Source organism: Pyrus communis, chromosome 1 (genome assembly GCF_963583255.1).
Source record: "Pyrus communis chromosome 1, drPyrComm1.1, whole genome shotgun sequence".
Lineage (NCBI taxonomy): Eukaryota > Viridiplantae > Streptophyta > Magnoliopsida > Rosales > Rosaceae > Pyrus > Pyrus communis.
In genome coordinates, this window is record NC_084803.1 from 43422032 (window position 1) to 43443958 (window position 21927).

Consider the following 21927-nt stretch of genomic DNA (forward strand, 5'->3'; position numbering starts at 1 on the left):
GAGCAGCACACAAAGTCGCTCAAAATTTCTAGGGGTGAGATGAGATTTCCCAGGCTCTTTGGTATTTATAGGTCTCACCTTGAAATCCTCTAAAATCCACCAATACACTTAAATTTTTAAAGACTTCGAAAAAATCACAATTGAATACACAATTTGTAGGAATTTTTAAAGTCTCTAGAAATCTCAATTGAATACACCTATATTTCTAGAGACTTTTAAAAAGTGTTTATAATTCTCAATTGAATACACCTAAAACTTTTATGAAGTCTTTAAATTCCTAATTGAATATCCCTAGAATTATTTATTCCCTGAAACTCTCTCAAAATTCCAATTGAATACACCCCCTTCAATTTTACCCCAATCTTATACTTCAATTTCTTTCAAAATTTCTCCACAACACCACATTTGTTTTAAAATTCAAGTAAGTTTTTTAGTATTCTAATCTCAATTTGGTCTTGGTTGCTTGTTTTATTGTTGATTAATTGTTTTACAAAGTATAATATTTTATATACAAAAATTTAAGTTCCGTGAGGCTTTGCCTCACGCCTCAAGCCTAGGTGGGGGCTATCTATAGAATGCCTCGCCCACACCTCCGCCCTTTAATACATTGCTCTTAACAGAATGAATGTTCGCTCAACCATTAAGCCTCCATACTTGGTTAGCTAGCGTAGGCATCCAAGGTTTATCGGCTGGTATCACCCTGATGCCTTGCATAATCTCTCTACTCCTACCCAACCCCTCTTCTCTCTTCCTGCCGGAAGTGATGGTTGCGGCACCGTTCAAAGAAATCCAGTGGTTGTCGTCTTACGTTTGACCCTCTCCATTGTTCCATGGCTTCCGCCGGCCCACCTTATTCCCTCCTTCCCTTCTTCCGCGTGTTCCACGTTGTTTCCTTAACTAATAATTTGAATTTTTGTTTTACCTAAACTTTTATGAAGATTGATCTAACGTGCTGCCTGCCTGCATTTTTGAAGGGTGCATTTTTTGAGGGTATTCCCATCACTCTCTTCTCCTTTATTAAATTTGAGATGATTTTATCTTATTAGAGATTAGAGAATCTTCAATATCTCTCAGCCTGCATTGGAACCCCACGCAATCGTCAACGCAGCTTTATCACTACACAATACTGAACAACGCCATTGGCAACAGTATCCTCCCCATGGGACACTAGACACAAACCGAAATATAATTCAAGTCCACAATCCAGAAGACCCGAGAGATGGACGAATTGGAAAAACTTCATTTCATCCTGGGGTTGGGTTGGTGTAGTTGGGAATTCTTCCCTTGTTAAGAGCACGCACACAAAATCATTTAAATCATACACACGCGATTGCTAAACAACGGACAAGTCATTAAATCATTTAGCCAATGTATGTGTGTGTGTGTATATATACACACCCGATTGCTAAACAACTGACAAGTCATTGTATCGAGAATACAGGAAGCTGTATCGTCCAAGTACATTTGATGTGTACTTCAAAAGACTAGTTTGACGGACATTCCAAACCATTACATCAGTCAACGTTTCAAACACAACATTCTACAGTTTCATCATTGTTCCATCATGGGATAATCCTTATTTGGACAGGACTAAACATCTGAGTGATATACAACATTTCAAATGCCTCAACTCAGACCTTAATTGTCGACCCTTTATGCTGGACTTTGGGATGGACAAGCTTCATCTGATTTTAAAAAGGAAGTTTAAGAAGAATGGAACCGACGATTTCAAACAGGGTCCCTGAAGCACCAATCAACACAAAAGCAACAATAAGCATTCCGTTCGTATGGTGCCTCACATATACGTCAAATGCCAGATTTAACCAGAATATTAGATATATGCTATACTCTAACCAAGAGAGTAACTTAATAAATGTTAATTCAAACCTCTTCAACACAATTTTTTAACTATGGAGAAGGAGCATCCGGCTGCTTTTCTGGTATAGCATCTAGGAATGCCGGTATCTTTTTGTATGCCTCATGCAACCTGGCCAAAAGGGGGAACTGAGTCTGCACAAACATTGAGTATAAAGAAATTAATCAGAAGATGCAGATGGAGAATGCCACTTGAAAGTTGGACCATAAATTCTCAAAAAAGCAAGGGTAAGAGAAACCCCTTAGCTCAAACAAGCCAATTAAGAGATGAACAGAGACTTGCTACACTGAACACATCGATTAGACTTCAAATGTCAACCTAGGCCTTGAACTAGTAGAATTGAGTTCTTCGCACCAACCCACCTCAAAATTTCTAGCAAATGATACAAAGTCCCATATCAGGGAGAGAGAGATATGGTTATTCTAAGTTTACATATCGAGGGAGAAAGAAATATGAATGATGAGCTGTTTGTATTATTCTGAAGGAAAGAGACGTTTGTTGCACTCTCTGCATGTATCTTTTCTTAACCAAGTCCCTGTAAGTACCTTAGTTGTGGTAAACCTACCTTGATATATACCCCTAATTAATGAACACTACAATTTCCACTTCAATGTGAAAAGCTACCGTTCGTACCATAAGAACAGATATGAATGTCAAAAACGAGCTCTTACTGTTTCTTATGAAAAAAAATATAGCTAAAAATAGAAGAAAGACAGGTTGCTCCTGAAAGTTGGATCAGAAAGGAGCTTGATTTCTGACCAAAAGGACAACAACTTGATCATGTGATGAAAACATTACAACACAAAATCGGATAGTTTCCATCACCATGCGAATCAAGTGAATAAATGTTCATTTGCAACAGTTGTAACTTGCACAAGAATCGAATGGTAAGTACCATGTTGAGCTGGAACCTAATGGCTGCATAAACCTGGGGTGCCAGAAACAAATCTGCCTGCAAATATTTGTCAACATGTTAGAGATAAAGTAATTTCACACTAACACTTGTTCTGTGGAACATTAGAAAGTGACATTGCCGTGCAAACACGCTACTCAAATTTTAGGGTTCACGTAATGACTTTTTGAAAATCACTACACTTCCATAGATTTTCTAAAAATCTTCAATGAATACCACAAGACTTATATGGAATCTCTAAAAATTCTAATTGAATACCACAAAACTGCTATGGACTTTTCAAAAGTCTACATCATATACACCTAAACTTCTTTACTCCACCATCTTTTTTGTAAAACCCATCAATTTCCATATGCTCTCATACTTAATGGGACTCTTAGTACTTCTAGGAGTATTTGGGAGTCCTATTATAAGCCTATAAATATGTATATCTTTTGGTGCCTTGGTATGTCCTTTCTTCTCTCTTCACCTTCTATTATTCTTTATTTCTCTAGAATCACAGAAACCCCAAAACATTCATTCCCCATAAACTCTTCTGGTTACCCAAACCCAAACTTCCATCAATCTAAAACATACTATAATAAAAAAAAATAAAAAAAAACCAGTACCCTCAGACCTGCCTCAAAAATGGATTTTTTGTGGTTAGACTCTAGTTTTTGAGTCAAATTATTTCAAAATGTTTCTATCAGTTTTCTTATTTTCCAACATAGAAAAGGATTGTGAGTCTTTTTCTGAAAAGGAAGAATAAAAGAAAAAGGACAAAATGAGCAAACAGACCATGTAAACTTCATCTCCAGTTGCATATTTTCCTGCATGGTTGTTCAGCAGTTCTTCAAGTGCTGAAAGACATGAAAGTATCACATAAATTATGATTTGATAAATCTTCCACATTTGGGGTGAGTTGGGGAATAGAGAAGCAAGTTTGAGGTGGAAATATCATTATATCTATTCTAGGGGAGGGATGAATTGATAGCCTTGTAAAATCATACCTGAAAAGCCTTTTCCAATATGAACTTTAACCCATTCAAGTTTCTCATCGGGACTAACTTTTTCTTCAATGTACTTCTGTAAGTTGGAAAAGCAGCAAAACAAGACCTATATCATTTAGGTTATAATAGTATCATGAGAAGTGAACTCAATATTTGATCCAGCTAATTACCAGTACAGCCAGATTTTGTAGAGGTTGTATGCTTGAGGAAACAATATTTGCAGCCTGCATATCAGGTGATAAGGGACATGCTAATAGCATTAGAATTTTGAACATACATTTAAGAATCTTACTATAACATAATTTAGATAAGTTATTTGGTCAGAATAATGAACATTCCACAGTTATAATTGGAAACTTAAATTACTAGTAATATATCCCACGGGCAGGGCATGATACTTTTTCCTTAGTTGAATTAGCATCACTCAGTGTGCTAAACACAATATAGTACTAAGCACCACTACAGGTGAAATTAATTTTCCATTCCTCAAAATGACAGTAAAAGCAACTGATCCACATCATGTGTGTAGCCGTGTAGGCCATAGCGTACTCATCAGTGCAGTTCTGGGAAAGTTGCAAATGTTTTGCCAAGTCAAAAGGATAAAATTGGAAACCATAATATAACTAATGAACTCAGCCAATGATACTGAGGGTTGTCACAGGCACACTGACGACAATATCTTCATCAGTTACAACATTTGGCAGAGAGAGTAATTGAGCTGGGGTCCTCATGATCGGACGAGATGTATGGTTACCAATTGGCTAAGCCGTGGCCGCAACTTGTTAAGCATTTATGTTCTCATTGTGACATTAGCACAATTACTTGTATTGCACCAAGAAATTGAGTCACTCCGCCTATTTTAAAGGCATTGAGTGCATGATGCGCCCAATTAGTTCTAAATGGAAAAACATAGTATAACGGAAGGGGAGTTTTCAAGGACTATATGCATACATCTATTTTTGTTTGGTTTCTTTCTCCTTTGCATTGGTAATACTAATAGTTGAGAAAAGGAATGAACAATTAAAAGGGGAAGAGAAAGAAGCAGTTAGGCCTGACCTGGTAATTGATAGCTTTTTTCTGAAGATCGGGCGGTAACAATGGATGTTGCGGGTACTTTTCTTCTAAATACTAGATAAAGAAGAAGATTAATGCAATGCAATGGAATATTGGGTATTTGGAATTTGGATGGAGGAGAAGCAAGTAATAAGAAGATAGAGGAGAAAGTTGAAACAAGAGGTACCAATTACCATTAGGATGGCAAATGAGTCAGCAACAAGGGTGTCCCCATCCACAAGCACAGGCACATACCCGAGCGGATTCAGCTTTCTGAACTCTGCTTTTATTGCAACAATTTGCAATTTGCAAACAACCAAATTATAGTAAATAATTTAAACAGAATTACAACAAATGAGTTAGGTGTTTGTCAATTGTCATAGGAGGGAGAGGGAGGGACTAAACTAAACTAACCCGGACTGAATTGCTCTCCCTTCAGTAGGTTTACAGCTTTGTACTCGTATTTCAACCCTAATTATTATTAATTCAGTACATAATAAATTATTGCATGAATGAACCAACAATTGAATGAATACTTACTTTTTTCTTTTAGAGAAAAAAGGGGAAAAATTTGACCTTTCAAGTTGAGAGCAATTCGAACACGGTAGGCGCAAGAGCTCCTCCAGTAGGAATAAAGCTTGAGTTGTTGATCGCCACTTTCGGTCGCCGCCTGCGCCTCCACCTCCACCTCCTGTGCTTCCATCTTATCATTTGTTATCATTTGTTAGGGTTATTGTTATCTATCAAATCAAATCAATCAACCGAATATTAATTAAACGCAGAAAAGAAATTCACTCACCATTTTGATAAATTAAACGCAGCAGAGCAGCATCAGCCTCAGCCCACCCTGAGTATTCAACTTTTGAGGTTTGACAGACAGATTATTCTATTACGTTTTGAGTTCTGACAGACAGATACCAAGGCGAGGATTGAGTTGAGCCACAGTTTGTTCTATTACTTTGACTTACTTTAGTTTCTCGCCGTTTGAGCTTTTGTTTTTGGGGATTGTTATTGCCACTCAAAATTTTTCATTTTACTTCCAAATTTTTTATATTTAAAAAGAAAAATATATTTGTAGGGAGTGTAGAATAAGAATTTTGAAGTATCAATAACACTTGCATTTTTTTATAAATTAAGTACTTAAAACCTCAAAAAATTTAGGGGTGTAGTTAACTTTGATTTCAGGGGAATTTAATAGACCTTTTTAAGTGACAGATTTTAAAGGATTTTAATAGATTCTACAATCTTATATGGATTTTGACAAATTTATATGGATTTCACTTATAGATTTCTATGGATTTGTATAAATTTTTTCATGAATTTCTTAGGACTTTTATCATGCCAATCAACATAGAGCCTACATAAGAATTCATCTCCAATTTCTTCTCAACTACAAAACACTCCACCCACGTATCCAAACTCAAATCTCCCGTGTCCCCGCATGCTCAAGAACCGTCGCCAAAGTCGTTTCATTAGGCTCAAATCCATCACCCTTCATTTTCCCAGAACAACCCCACCGCATTTCCAGCACATCCCATTTTGCAAAACCCAGAAATCATGGAATTCCACGAAACCAAATCCCTCTCAATAATTTCTGTAAACACAAAAATTATGTATTGAATGAAACGAGAACACGTGTACGAAGTAGATTTGTATTGATGAATTTGTAGGGTTACAATCTCTGTTTACAATTTTCCTCTAATTCAGTCTTCAAATTTGATGTAGATGCGTGATTGTTGATCTAAGGGTCGTGATGACTTGATCTTGGACGAACGGTTAAATGATTGCTTCAAGTTTTGAGCTTGAAAACAACGTGTAGATGATCTTCACCTCAAGGTGCGGCAAAGGGTAATGTTTGATGCGGGATTTCATTGCTTCAAGGGTCTTGAAGAGGACTACACCATGAACTGAAGCTTAAGTTCCAAAAATTGTGAACCTTTAACACATTCTTGTGATTTTGTTATTTTTGGTTTTGTTGCTGGTTTTCAATTGTACTTAGTTTGAAATTGTAAATCTTACTTGTAAGATTGGTTTTAAGGGAGGGGTATTGTTAGGATGCCAGATGGCATCATCTTGTGGTGACAGCTAGAGTTGAGTATTAGCATAAATAATACATTGTAAGAGAAGAAAGGCATTTAATGAAATTGTATTGTTGTCCTCATGTTCTGTTACTATCTTTCTGTGCAATTGTGGAAGATGTAGAGTCACCACAAAATGATGCCATCTGGCATCCTAACAGGAGTTGCCTCTTTGAGTTCCTCATCAGAAACCCTAGCCACAAAATCACACTCATGCATTAAACACTCAAATAGTTGCATATTAGGGTAGCATTGTCATTGTGATTTTGTTCGAAGTTTGTGGTCAAGTTTTTCAAGTTTCAAATCTTCAAACTAACCTTTTTTGGATTCATCTTAGTTTTATCTTTTCAGTGTTTGATTGGTGAAACTGACTACACATCGAATCCAGATTTGCATCAACTTTATCATTACATCATTTACATAAGTTGATTTGATTTCGGTGCCAGAAGGTGAAGAGCTCAAAATGAGCTTCTACTTTGTGAAGACCGAAGGAATTCATCTCGTGAAAGGCAAGGTTGCACAAAGGTACAAGCTATTCCGTAGATTAGGATCTAGGAATTGAGCTGGTGTGGTTACTTTGTAAGAATCTTGATTTCACTAATGGATTGGACTCAGTGGAGAATCCTCGGTTTTTTAACTCAGAGGTGGGTTTTTCCGGCCAAAAACTTATTGGGTTCTTTGTCTTTTAAGCTTGTCCATATATCTTATTTACTTGCATATGTTTCATTCATCTTATAAATTGTTATTTGATATGTTTTTGAGACTAAGTTTACAGTGCACATTATGAGCAATGAACTAATTTGTTGTTGACTAAGATAACTCGTAGTGAACTAAGTTTGTCGTAGATTTGCCCTTGATTAACTGACGAATCTGTACTTAGTTGACTGGTGAGCTTGACTAGTTAATCCAGCATACTTTAATTCATAATTGTTTTGTTATTCTTGTGTGCATAATGAACCAATATGTAACTGTGTTTAAGCTTAGGAATTATTATTGTGAAACTAATATGGGCAGCCTATGATTAGTTGGACGTATTGGTAAGTTAGGTTTTGTTCTTACAACTGCACTTTATATCACTAACTAATTTGTAAAAGCAAAGTGTGATTAGACCCCAGTGAAGTCACATCAGCTATGGCTAATAGGAAAGCAAGGAATGATATCGTCACTGCCATCTCATTGACTTAATTAAGCCACATTTGATATTGCACTACGACAAAACAAGAGATTCAAAAAGAAGGAAGGAGGTTTGCCCTTCAAAGTGTTGAAGAAGCTTTGGTCACCAAGGATTCATCTAATCAATCTTTTGAAGATAATCTAGTTTTATTTGTTAACAATTCAAAATGATTCTCAGGAACAAAGGAAGGGATGTCAAAAAGGCTGGAGAGTTTTCAAAAGATTCCTTGTTTCAATCTTAAGGGAATTTCACTTTTGGTAGGAAGTAGGGAAGAATAATAAGTTGTACAGATAAGCCTTCTACTGATGAACCTAAACCTTGTTTCTCTTGTGGTGGTATTAGACATCGGGTTGCTGAGTGTGCAAACAACAAGAAACCAAATTAGAAATGTGACAATGCAATGGTGGCTACCTGGTGTGAAAACGAGAGTAAAGAATCTGTTTGTTTTGGCAGATCATCAGATGATGAGCAAAAACCATTGAAGAAATGTCTCCTAGTGATGATGAACTCGTGTTTAATGATTCTAAAGAAATATCACATCGTGATCTGTCTGTCTTGTATGACTCTCTGTTTGATGTGACTTTTTTGTAAATTAGACAATGATGAGCTGACCAAGAAGATTTCTGAGCTACAAAAAGAAGTTGAGTATTTCCAACTAGTCAGAATGGAACTGAGTGAGAAAGTTACTTTTCTTGATGCTCAACTATATAGACTAAACGGAAGGGCGCTTATTTGTGATGATGAAGATGAAATAGATGATCTTATTGCTTCTCTTGAAGCTCAGGTGTAGGAATTGATGATATCTCAAGAAAGGCTACTACAACAAGTTATTGTGATGAGTGCTAACAATGAAATGTATCATGAGGTAAACTTGAAGCTACCGTCTGAGTTGATTGAGGCTATATACAAAATGGATTGTCTAACTCTTGATATTGAAAGATCCAAAAAAATTCTAAGTGTTGGAATTCCATGTGATGCCAAGAATGCTCTTGGTTTTGTGGAAAGTGGTTCATGTTCTATAAGCATAAGCACACAGATTATGGAGGAATCATTGCATATGACTCATTTGGCCATTACTTCTGCAAAGACAATATTTATTCCCATGTGTCTTCACTGTGGTGAACTTGGTTTTATATGGCCTAGTGCAAAAAACGTCTCTCAGAAAAGAAAATTGACTTGAAGGATTAAGTAGATCAACCAGTCATGGAAGTCAACAAAATGGCTTAAATTGTTAATTCCTGTAGCTCTGACAATATCAAGTCTTGTTCAAGATGGTTTCGAAGACGTTCTAACAAATGTCTGGTAACTTCTTGTGCTCTTTACGTCCCCAAGATGTTTAGTGCCTTAATAGTGGGTGTTCTTGTCGTCTGACTAGCAACAAAGATGTCTTCCTGTCTTTTACACCTGTTAATAGTGATGAAATTGAATTTGGTGAATGATACATGGCTCAAATTGCTGGAAAATGGGTAGTCAAGATTCCTGATCTTGGCTTTAAAAAGTCTATTAAGTGGCTAGTTTGACAACAAGTTTTCTAAGCATTGACCAGCTTTCTGTTGTTATTGTTGATGAAGTGTGTTTCTTGAAGAAATGTTGCATACTTATTGATAAAAATGGAACGAACTTGCTGGTTGTTCCAAGATCAAAGGACAATTGCTACATTCTTGATTTTTTTCTAAAGGTGGTGAATGCTCAGATTGGAACAAAGAAATTGATAATTTAATGTTCATAAGGGGGCTGCCACATCTCTACTTCTGTGAATATTTTTTTTTTTGAATCTTGCAACATCGGAATGCATTTTGTGATGTCTCACATAGGAGTCTCCTACACTAGAATTTCTAATACTCCTCATCTGGTTGAAATGATCCTTAGTGCTCAAACTTTGATGATGTTTTGTGGTAAAACAAAGACAATTTGATTGTTGGATGCATTGAAAATCAAAGGTATGTTTCTCTTTCTTATGTGAATGCAAATGTTGCTCTCGTCATGATTACTTGTGTCTTTATGTTGTGGTTATTGTATATGTTCAATAACCGTGGTGCGAATTAATTGGCCATTCATCTTTAATTTGACCATATGTGAGAAATTGACTTTTGGAAGAATCTTATTCAGCTATTAACATCCAATCATTTTGGAACTCAATTTGATTTCATTGGTGAGTTTATGGAAAGAAATGCATGTGCTAATCTTAGCGTCATTTGAGAAACAGCTGGCTAACTATCTTACAAGTACTTTGGACAATCGATGGCTTAAAAATCATCTAAGGTCTGTTGTTCTTTGTGCCATCAATTGAACAGGTTGAATAGCTACGCTTCCAATTTTTTGTTGCCTATTTAAACTTGTTATTATATATGTCGTGTCAAACATCTTATCAGTTAATCCTATTTTTCTCTATGTGCATATCTTAAATGTCATACTTTGCTAGTATTTTGTGGATTAAACTTGGATAATCTTTACATTGTGATGTCAAAGGTTCTCCCTACTGTGGCTGATAGCCTCTAAAGAATCATAGTTTCATTTAACAAAAACTTGTGTTGATTTAGAGGTTAGGCTTACTTTGGTCTTAGTTGAGGTGTAGTGGCACTACTTACTCTGTAAATTGAACTTATTATCAATTCCAGTGCAAAACACCACCTGTTTATCTCTTAGATTCGTGCTAAGGGATCCTTAAAATAAAATCATAAATATAAGCCTTTAAATTATTAGTTATGAGCAACTTTCTCAAAAATTTCAAAAAATAAAAATAAAATAAAATAAAAAAAAGGAATCTCAATCTCTCATTCCTTCAAAAGGGTTATCCATTGCAATGTCATGGGTCATCAAATTATTTCCATTTATCATAAAAGCTCAAAAGGTTCTCGAGGTGCTTCGAATACTTTTTGCACCAACCATATCAAATTACTTGTGTACCCTATTGCCATATTTCATCTTACATCTTCATCTGGCTTTGGCTTTTTTCCTTGTGCGTAGTTTTGTGTTTTGCTCCTTATTCGATTTATGTGTTGTTTCTTAAACTCAATGAATTACTAAAAGTTTGGTTAACCTCCGAATTAATATTGAGTTTAGTGGTTTGGAGTTTTGATTTAAAGATGGCTATCACCAATTCCATTCCCGTACCTTAACACATCACAGTTGCACTATGAGCTTGTCGTAATCTATGCTTTAATGTCCATGTGTGACCTTAAAGACCTGTTATGTGAGAATTGCTTTGCATGTTTAAATTTCAAGTCATTACTTATTTTTTGGTTCCCTCTCATGGAAGCATAGATAATGAAGTTGTTTATTCACTCATCTTCTTTGTGGATTGTCTAGTTAGATGCAGCTTATTGGTCCTAAGATCATGTTATTCTCTTGTGATCTATCATGGTTTTTGTATGGTGTCCGAATTAGTTGATTTCATTGTTGTAAGATCTTGCACTATCTGTTTTCAAAATGGACACTTTCCTTTTCTGACGAGCCACTAGTTCTTGTTAGAAAAGTGAAGATTTTTAAGGGCATGTATGTTATTACACTTTATGTTTTTAACCTCCTCATCTCAACCGTTTGTGTCCCTTGGTTCAAATGTCTCCATGGTATCCTAGGCATTTAACTTCTCTAACATCTCTAGGGTTTCACTTTCACCTCCGCTGCTACTATGCACCCTTCTGAGTTGTTCATTTGTCGCTATGACATAAAAGCCTACCAACGTCAAGCCTATCAAGACCCCCACTGTTACTTTGTCCAAATGGCAAGCCTCTAAGTCATATCTTGAACAATGGAAATCTCATTCTTGATGTTGCCAAAGGTTTTGCATGCTATGCTCTCTCTCTGATGTGCCATTTAGATATTTAATTTTTCGGTCTATACTTTCCAAAAGAGTCTTAAACTAGTTTTACTTATTCCCTTCAGGGCTTGTGGTTTTGCTGTTATCTATTGGTGCAATGATTACAATTGTTATCATGTTCTCTATCTTGTTATGTGTTTGTAAAAATATGTTTGGGTACATTATTTTTTGCTTTTGCACATAACTATTTGTAATTGGACATCTTCCTTTTTTGCTGAGTCCCTATCCCTCGTTAGAAAAGTGAAATCTTTTAAGGTTTTCACTGTTAATGCTTATTTCAAGTTGTGGTCTTGATTTTTGGGGGAGTTTGTTTGTATGAAGAGCATCATTTATGGGGGAGTTCATTTATAATGCATACATCCTTTGTGGGGAGTTGGTTCACTTACCTGTGCTTCTTTGCTTGGACGTACTCGTATGATGTATTACTATTTGTTATCCAATGTGCTTTTGCTATACTTGTATTGTGTATTTACTACAAATGTGGATATTTCCGATCTGGTGTTGCCACTTAGTTTGTAAACTTTAAGGTTATAAGGAAGTTTGTGTCTAGGAGAATGCTAATTATGGGGGTGTTCAAATTTTTATAGGTAATCATGATCTATTTTGGCTTGTTGTATTTGAACCTCTCTTCTGTTGAACTTTGTTTGTGCTAATCTCTGGTCAATTTGGGTTGGATGACTATATCTCTGACGACGATTTCTATTATGTAGAGTTATGTAATTCTGTCTCTCATACATTCTAACTTGAAAGTTGTTGGGGTACTGCTTGTCGGGGAGTTGTTTTTAGGAAAGTACTAATCTTGGGGGTGTTCAACTTCTATTAGGTTACTTTTTGACAATTGTGCTTTAAGTTGTAATTTGAAACTCCATTTTTTTATATGTTGTTCTGTTAGTTTAGCTGTTGTTAGTTATCCTAAACAAATGGGTGATTTGAACTAATTACATTGACATGTTCTTATGCTTGGAATTGTTGGTACCGAGAATTGTACCTTGTGCTTAAACTTCATTGTTATGTTATGTCCTTGTTGTTGATTCCTATTTACTTCTGTTTGTGGTTGGATATTTCTTTCATGAGCTCAATTGACATATTGTTTATTTTGTTTAATTGAATTGGCATGTCACTCATTTTAAATCATTTCATGACAAAATATGGGAGAAAAAATCATGTCGCAATTAATTTACATTCCTTGCAATTTCTTTAACCTTCATAACTTTTCTTTTGGATTTGCATCAGTTTCATCTTTCAAGTGTTTGACTGGTGAAATTGACTTGACATCGAATCCAGATTTGCATCAACTTCATCATAACATCATTTGCATAAGTTGATTTGATTTCGGTGCCACAAGGTGAAGTGCTTAGGAGGAGCCAGCACTTCGTGAAGACCGAAGGAATCCATCTTGTGAAAGGCAAGGTTGCACAAAGGTACAAGCCGTTCCATAGATCAGGATCTAGGAATTGAGCTTGTGTGGTTACTTTGTAAAAATCTTGATTTCACTAGTGGATTGGACTCAGTGGAGAGTCTCGGGTTTTTTAACCTAGAGGTGGGTTTTTTTTTTCTGGCCAAAAACTTATTGCGTTCTTTGTCTCTTAAGCTTGTCCACATGTCTTATTTACTTGCATATGTTTCACGCATCTTATAAATTGTTATTTGATATGTGTTTGAGACTAAGTTTACATTGCATATTATGAGCAATGAACTGATTTGTTGTTGACTATAATAACTCTTAGTGAACTAAGTTTGTCGTAGATTTACCTTTGATTAACTGACGAATCTGTACTTTGTTGACTAGTGAGCTTGACTAGTCAATCCAACATACTTTTATTTATAATTGCTTTGTTATTGCTGTTTGCATAATGAACCAATATATAAATGTATTCAAGCTTAGGAATTATTATTGTGAAACTAATCTGGGCAGACTTCGTGATTAGTTGGACGTATTGGTCAGTTAGGTTTTGTTCTTACAATTGCACTTTATATCACTGACTAACTTGTAACTAGTTGACTAGCTCATTTGACTAGTCAAGTGCAAAGTTAATTTTTATTTGCAAGATATTCTGCCTAGTACCCAATTTCATTCTATTTATGAAAGGCGATTTGAAATGCATAATTGAAATGTTTATGAAACGTGAGGGTTAGTAGGAACCGGTAACCCATTGCCATGGGGAGTTGTCGCATCGAAAACGTGTCATGTCTTGTTTCGTTGAGCCATTCTAAACTAAGTTCCTTGAATTCTATTCGGTTTCGTTGAGTGGTCCGAAATCGTGTTCCGCTAGGGTCTCGTTTAGTGGTCCGGATACCCTGCTTCATCTCGATTCATTGAGCAGTCTGGAATCGTGTTTTGCTTGGATTTCGTTGAGTGGTCCGGAATCGTGTTTCGCTGTAGTTCCGTTAAGTGGTCCAGATACCTTGCTTTCTCTCAAATTCGTTGAGTGGTTTAGAAACCCTCTTTCCATTCGGTTCCACTGAATTGGTCTGAACTAGATTCGGTCTAGAATGCGAAAATATATAAGTTGTAGGTTTCGACTGAATTGTGTTGCGCTAGCCTTAGTTTTCAGCATGCTTATGAACGAAAGATTTGGGAACCTTTGTGGTATGATTTAGGAAGGGCGATGGATGTCTAGGTGACATTCAGGAATTCTAGCTAGTTTATTTATAATTTGTGAAGTATGGTTTATGAATGATTTTTTTTTATATATATTTTATTTTGATCATATTGGTTAATCAAGGTGGTTAAAGGTTAATATTGTGCATCGTTGGTTCCTTGAAATGTTATATGTTGTTGATTGTGATTTTGTGATGAAATAGCATATAGGTGCATCATGCATGTTGGGTGTAGTTTGGAATTATATGTTTCTTGCTAGTTAGTTTCTTGAGAATATTAAGAGGTTAACATAAAGGTGAGTTGTGAATGACTTGATTTTGTTTAGGGTACGTAGGCAGTTTAACTTGAGAGTTAGATGCAGCTATGAAATAAATAAATAAAAACAGTTACTACGTTATTGAACTGTTAATTTGTTTTTCGTCACGTCTCGTGAGCGATGCACGATAGTTGAAGAGGTACGTGGTAACGTCACATGTCAATCCTGGACGTATCATGGGATCGGGGTGTGACAAAAAATGCATCCACAAGATAATTGCGGTGTCTTAAGTCAAATGACTACTTTGCAGTATTCCAGCTAGTGAGTTATCACGTGACATGAGTACGAGAACTCATGTTTGATCGTGTGTGCAGTGAACTCACTCTCTATTAAGCACCTACACATTTGTCTTGTTGTCTTTCACATAATGACTCGAGACCGGTCACTATCTAAAGAGAGAATGACCTCAAACATTTCAGATATGTGTACGAAAGAGAAAAGTCTCATAAATCCAACTTGTTTAGATTACATTCTTTCTATTAAATATTCTTTGATTTATTGTTTAAGCATATGTCACATTTAATGAGATGTTTATGACCAATAATCTTTGTTCTTTTAAGGGGTTTTTTGAAATAGGTCAAAGTAACTAAAAATTGGATATATTTCAAAAGTCAAAAGTCACTAAAAATTGAACCTATTTCAAAAGGTAGTTTATAAAATTGGACATATTTCAAATTTTTCCTTCTTTTTTTTTTAAATTAATATATAACGTAATGTCTATTAAAAAATCATTTTATGATTAGATTTAAGGACACTTCTAATAAACATACCAATAAACAATGATGGAGCAACAATCGATTAATGTCATAACGAATCAATGCCATAACAATGAAATCTACCCGACCTATTCATCTCTTTTTCCTCCCTCGAAACCAGTTACAATCGGCGGTGAAATATGAAGTGGAGGAGAAAAAGACGATACGGACAATAATCTCCGACTGACATCTTCGATCAAGACTAGGTAGGAAAAATAATCAATACATTTTGTTATATATATATATATATATATTTTTTTTTTTACAAGTAATATTATTATTTTAAATTACATTAAAATGAGAGTTTGAATTCAAAACCAATGAGTTGTAGAGAATGGAAGAGTATCATCTCTGGGTTAATTCTATATGGATCCAGGGGATCAACAAATCCTAATTGTTCAAAATTGATCTTGCGGTTAGAAATTTTCTTTATTTTTTCACACACAACACTTCCTAGAATTATTTCCCCTTCTTGTCTATGGTGGTTCCAGCAAGAGCATTGCCACCACCAACTAAGTTCGCAGCGCTAAAAGAGTTCGACAACCAAACTGAGTTCTTCCTCATACTTTCTCTTTCACTTTCACATCTTCACCACTCATCGATCATTGACCGCCATGACTGCTGTCATCGCACTCCCATCCCCTCCTCTTTCCTCTCCCACGCCATGACTGCCATGATCCCACCCCTTCCTCTCCATCTCCATCGCATGCACCTTTCCCTTATGATTTCATGGTTGCATGATTAAATTTAATGGTCAAGATTAATGGATCTGTCGATCCCGGAGGCAAAGCTCCAGAGATGATCTTAGTCAATAGGGGATGACCATCAAAACAATCCACACCCAATCTATAAAACTGAAGTAAAACATGACAAAAAAATTGATTGTTTTACCATCTCCAACCATTGGATTAAAACCTAAAATTTTTAACCCAAAAAATTTAGGTTTTAACTCAGAAACAATTTTTCTCCTCGGGTGAACTGCCAATTTAGTCCTTAAATTATCACCTTAGTGAAAATTAGGTCTCTAAACTATTTTTTTTAGAAAAATCAATCCTTGAATTATAAAAATCAGCCAACTACATCTCTAATATTAAATTCAAAGCTATTATATTCAATTTTTCGTCAATTTAAGTCATATTACTTGCATGTCATACACATTGGATGGTAGATTGGTAATTTTCATAAAGAAATAGTGTATGAAGGGTAAATTAGATGTTAAATTCATAACATATATGAAATGTTAAGGGCTTATAGCAAGAAAATGACGGTATTATATTCTAAAGTGTGTCAAGTGACTTAAGTTGTCGAAAAATTAGATAAAATAACTTTGAATATAGTAGTAAGGATGAAATTAGCAATTTTTTAAGAATTTAGGGACTTATTTTACTGAAAAATAATTCAAGACCTAATTTTCACTGAGGTGATAGTTCATGTACTAAATTGGCACTTCACTCTTTCTCTTCCAACCCTTCTTGTTCAATTTTTAGCCCGATATTATTAAAGAATAAATTTAGGATAATTTTTTTTCTTAAAGTAACTTTAAAAAAAAAAAAATATGTAGACTATCCTAATTTAATTTTATGGACATTTTAATCTAAAAATATTTAGATTCCGATAAATATTGAAAAATCATTAAACCGACACTATGAAACTCGTAAAACACTATGAAAGAATATGAAAACACATACAACAATTTTTTTTAATTACTTTAGAAGTTGAATTTAAATTTGGACCATTAGATCTTTTTTTTTTTTACCATAGGATTTGATCATATTAGATCTTAACCATTAAATTCAATGAATTTATAAATATAAAATTAAAAAAAAATACACATATATGGTTGGTCAGCCCTACTAACTCAGGGGATGAATTTCGGCCTAAATTTGCTCCGGAGTTGAGTTTTGGGTTAAAACTCGTATTTGCCCCAAAGATTAGAGTAAGTTAAAACTTAGAAATTTGAGTTTTATTGTAAGGAGTAATAGAAGAGGGACATTCTTTAGCCAATAACATGGACTCGTGGAGAAAAAGAATTTCAATCTAACATTGGTTGGGTTTGGGTTTGGGTTTGTAACTGGGTGGGTGGATGGAAGGAATAGTACCAGTGGTGAAGTGTAAACAAAGCAAAGAAGTTCGGTATGGTATTATTGGGAAGAGATCATCTTCAAATTCCTTCCATCAAATTTACCAAATCCATCAATTTGGATTTATGAAATTTAATCAAACTGCTAAAAACAAGAGTTTTTTTAAAAATTATAATAATTTTAACCGTTTAATCAAACTTCAAGAATGATCCCTTTTCCTATTATTATCCCAGCCAGTCAAAGGCAAATTGGCATAGGCGCGTGGGATAGGAAAAAATAGGCAAGGTGTCGTTGTCGCAGCAGTGGAGTGGTCAGTGTCATTAACTAAATAAATATAAATATTAAATTGATTATATTACTTAAACTTAATCAACAAAAATAAAAAGAAAAATAATTAGGGGAAGGAAGAAAAAAAATTCCATCCCATCACAAAACTGGAAGTCTGGAAGCCACATGGTACGAAGAATATGAGGAAATCAATACAACTGTAATCTGCTGTGATTCTTTCTGGGTTGAAAAAGAAAACAAGAGCTTCTCCCAGCGTCACCCATCCAAGTTCAACATTCCCAATTATTGAATAAATTAATAGATAATACAACAGAAAAAGTCCAAACTCAGTCCACATTTTCCTTTCTATTGCCAGCAACAGCAAGACAAAGCAACTAGCTTGTTTGTTTTGTGAATTCAGTTCATTCATTACTCATCAGATCTGATCGCTTTGCTTTGGGTGTCGGTGTCGGTGGAACTCAATAACATCTGTCGGTCGGCAGGCATTCTATTAGAGCTATGAGCATGTACGGCAGGGACCCCTGGGGGGGCCCGCTGGAGATAAACACGGCTGACTCTGCCACCGACGACGACCGCAGCCGGAACCTACAGGATCTGGACAGGGCGGCGCTGTCGTCGCGGCCTCTGGACGAGACTCAGCAGAGCTGGCTGCTGGGTCCCTCCGGCGAGCAGAAGAAGAAGAAGTATGTGGATCTGGGATGCATCATCGTCAGCCGTAAGATCTTTGTGTGGACGGTCGGGACGCTGCTGGTCTCGGCCTTCCTGGCGGGCTTCATCACGCTCATCGTCAAGACTGTACCGCGTCACCGCCACTCCCGCCCTCCCCCCGACAACTACACTTTGGCGCTTCGCAAGTCCCTAATGTTCTTCAACGCCCAGCGATGTATGTTTCTTTTTTCCTTCTATTTTTGGTTGGTGCTTCATTTTTTTACAAAAAATACAAGACTCATTCAATACCCTCAGAAACATAAAGTGTAACTGTCAAATCTGGATCATGTTTGTTTGTTTTTGGTTAATTTGGCTTCCTCAGATCCTGTCATCACTAATATGTCTGTCATTCATTCAATAATTATTTCATTCATATTAATTTTCTACAATATATGGGCCTGGCAGCCGGAAAACTCCCAAAGCATAACAATGTGTCGTGGAGGGGTAATTCGTGCTTAAGGGATGGCAATGATCCCTCCACCACTTTCAAAGATCTTGCCGGTGGCTTTTATGATGCCGGAGATGCCATCAAGTTCAACTTCCCCGCCTCCTTCGCCATGACCATGCTCAGCTGGAGCGTCATTGAATACAGTGCTAAGTATGAAGCTGCTGGGGAACTCTCCCATGTTAAAGAAATCATTAAATGGGGATCCGATTACTTTTTGAAGACCTTCAACCATTCTGCCGATTCCATTGACCGACTTGTTGCCCAGGTATCCATCTCTCTGCCTAATATTTGCAGCATTCACTACTTAGCCCTCTCTTTTATTTTTCACTTTTCAGTGCCTATTGTTAATTTCCTAATCTGCTACTTTGCTAATTTGACAGGTTGGGGTAGGATCTACTGCCGGAGGAAGTACTACTCCTAATGATCATTATTGCTGGATGCGTCCTGAGGATATTGACTACCAGCGTCCTGTGTCTCAGTGTCATAGTTGCTCCGATCTAGCTGCGGAAATGGCCGCCGCTCTTGCTGCTTCGTCCATAGTTTTCAAAGATAACAAGGCATACTCTCAGAAACTTGTTCATGGTGCAAAAACACTCTTCAGGTTTTCAAGGGAACAGAGAGGCAGATATAGTGCTGGTGGTAGCACGGATGCGGCAACCTTCTACAATTCCACCAGTTATTGGGATGAGTTCATATGGGGTGGAGCTTGGATGTATTATGCTACTGGAAATTCCTCTTATCTTCAGCTTGCAACAACTCCGGGTCTTGCTAAACATGCTGGTGCCTTCTGGGGAGGACCTGATTATGGAGTATTGAGCTGGGACAACAAGCTTGCTGGGGCTCAGGTACGCTAGCAGAAGAATTCATGTTTTGATATGATGCATGCAATTTCTAAAATCCATTTATACATGTCTTACAACTATCTTCTGTTAGTTCTATGTTCATGAATCAGGTCTTTATCTAATATCAGATTACGTTCGGGTTATGACCTTCACAATTTTAGTTGCTTCATATTTTGTATTGTCAACACAATCTTGAAATTCTTTGACTAGGTGCTTCTGAGCCGTTTGAGGTTATTCTTGAGCCCTGGGTATCCGTATGAAGAAATTTTGAGGACATTTCACAACCAGACTAGCATAATCATGTGCTCATACCTGCCTGTTTTTACAACCTTCAACAGAACCAAAGGTATGAGGTTCTTACTCCATAATTGTTTGTGTTTTGGACTTAATTGACCTCACGGAGTTCTCAAGTATGGAATCTAACATCTTACTGACCTGCTGCAGGAGGCTTGATCCAGTTGAATCATGGAAGGCCACAACCTCTTCAGTATGTAGTCAATGCAGCCTTCTTAGCTACATTGTATAGTGAGTATCTTGATGCTGCTGATACACCTGGGTGGTATTGTGGACCCAACTTCTACTCTACTGACGTGTTGCGAGAATTTGCTAAAACTCAGGTATATATTTTTCATTTGCTTTCTTTCCTTTAAATTTTTTTCAGTGAGGTTGCTGATGGGCCTTGTACTCCCCACACGTGTAAAGACTCATGTTGAGACTTGATTGGCCAATAACCTTTTTGTTTTCTTCACCCTCTCTTTGGCAGATTGATTACATCCTTGGCAAAAATCCTCGAAAAATGAGTTATGTCGTGGGCTTTGGTAATCATTACCCAAAACATGTCCACCATAGAGGCGCATCTATTCCAAAGAACAAAATCAAATACAGTTGTAAAGGAGGATGGAAATGGAGGGACACTCCAAAAGCAAACCCAAACACGATTGATGGGGCCATGGTTGCTGGTCCTGACAAACATGATGGTTTCCGTGATGTTCGTTCTAATTACAACTACACAGAGCCGACTCTTGCAGGAAATGCAGGTTTGGTAGCAGCACTCGTTGCTTTGTCGGGAGAAAAATCTGTTGGAATTGACAAAAATACGATTTTCTCTGCGGTTCCCCCAATGTTCCCCACTCCACCACCACCTCCGGCACCCTGGAAACCATGAGATGCTAAAGCGGTTACTGTTGTTTTAGTATGCTAAAGCAGTCTCGTTGACATAAACAGTAACTCAGTAACATGAAGATCAAGGGATGGGCGCAAGGAATTACTGGACAGACGTTGAGAGATTGTTGTGCTGGCCTTCGTCAAGAGGAATTGATAAAAATGTCTATTTGATTGAATTTTGTGATATATACAGTATATATGTCTGAGACAAATCCTGTATTTTTTGAAACATGGAAAGTGAACAGTTTGAATTTGGTTTACAGATAATAAATTTGAATTTTGCATGTCAGTATTTTTCTCGCTCCTTACCTCCCCGGAATTTGGGTTTTGACAAGAATGTGTCATGCTAATGCTGTTATGAGCATTGAGTTGTATTCTCCGTCTCGACCCGACTCAGCTTCTTACTTTACATGGATCTGCGCTATGTTTTCATTTGTTTTTTCTGGTAGCTGCAGCGCAGAGTATTGGCGAGTTGAATAAGGAGCTCTGTAAGAATAACAATAACCAAATAGCATGGATTCAACCAATTGAATCACAACTCACTAAGAACCAATATGTAAAACTATAAACCAAAAGCTACAAAAAACTAACCTGCAGAATTCGATCCAGATGAAGTAGCCATTGTAGCTTCGTGAACTCAAAACCTTCTCCTCTTTAACAAGACACGATAGCTCTTCTAATCAATAGGACTTGGAACGACCATGAACCAAGAGCTTGCAAGTAGTGGCTTAAGGGTTTAAGCCTTATATAGTATTCCTCTAACTATTCCCTATTAGAATCAGTTTAGGATTTAAACTATACAATCAATACTAAATCATGA

At 36.5% G+C, this 21927-nt stretch overlaps 2 protein-coding genes across 4 annotated transcripts; one reads left to right on the plus strand and one right to left on the minus strand.

The window, feature by feature from the left end:
* Window positions 1-1307: 1307 nt before the first annotated feature.
* On the minus strand, window positions 1308-5800 carry LOC137714157 (glutathione S-transferase zeta class-like). Of its 3 annotated transcripts, none has more exons than XM_068453444.1 (11): window positions 5631-5795; window positions 5408-5522; window positions 5246-5302; window positions 5026-5111; window positions 4835-4906; window positions 3949-4002; window positions 3779-3854; window positions 3567-3628; window positions 2772-2828; window positions 1888-2010; window positions 1308-1741 (listed from the first exon to the last, which is right to left on the minus strand). In XM_068453444.1, exons 1-10 carry the CDS (start codon window positions 5631-5633, stop codon window positions 1909-1911), a joined length of 684 nt encoding a protein of 227 aa, XP_068309545.1. In that variant the 5' UTR covers window positions 5634-5795; the 3' UTR covers window positions 1308-1741; window positions 1888-1908. The 3 variants fall into 3 exon arrangements, with proteins under 3 accessions (XP_068309545.1, XP_068309540.1, XP_068309554.1); XM_068453439.1 differs by having other exon boundaries at window positions 5408-5534; window positions 5631-5794; XM_068453453.1 differs by lacking the exon at window positions 5246-5302 and having other exon boundaries at window positions 5408-5534; window positions 5631-5800.
* Window positions 5801-18046: 12246 nt separating this feature from the next.
* LOC137714181 (endoglucanase 25-like) lies at window positions 18047-21396 on the plus strand. The gene is made up of 6 exons (XM_068453462.1): window positions 18047-18828; window positions 19059-19366; window positions 19482-19946; window positions 20154-20289; window positions 20388-20560; window positions 20707-21396. The coding sequence occupies exons 1-6, from the start codon at window positions 18444-18446 to the stop codon at window positions 21106-21108; spliced, it is 1869 nt and encodes a 622-aa protein (XP_068309563.1). The 5' UTR covers window positions 18047-18443; the 3' UTR covers window positions 21109-21396.
* The last annotated feature ends 531 nt before the right edge of the window (window positions 21397-21927 follow it).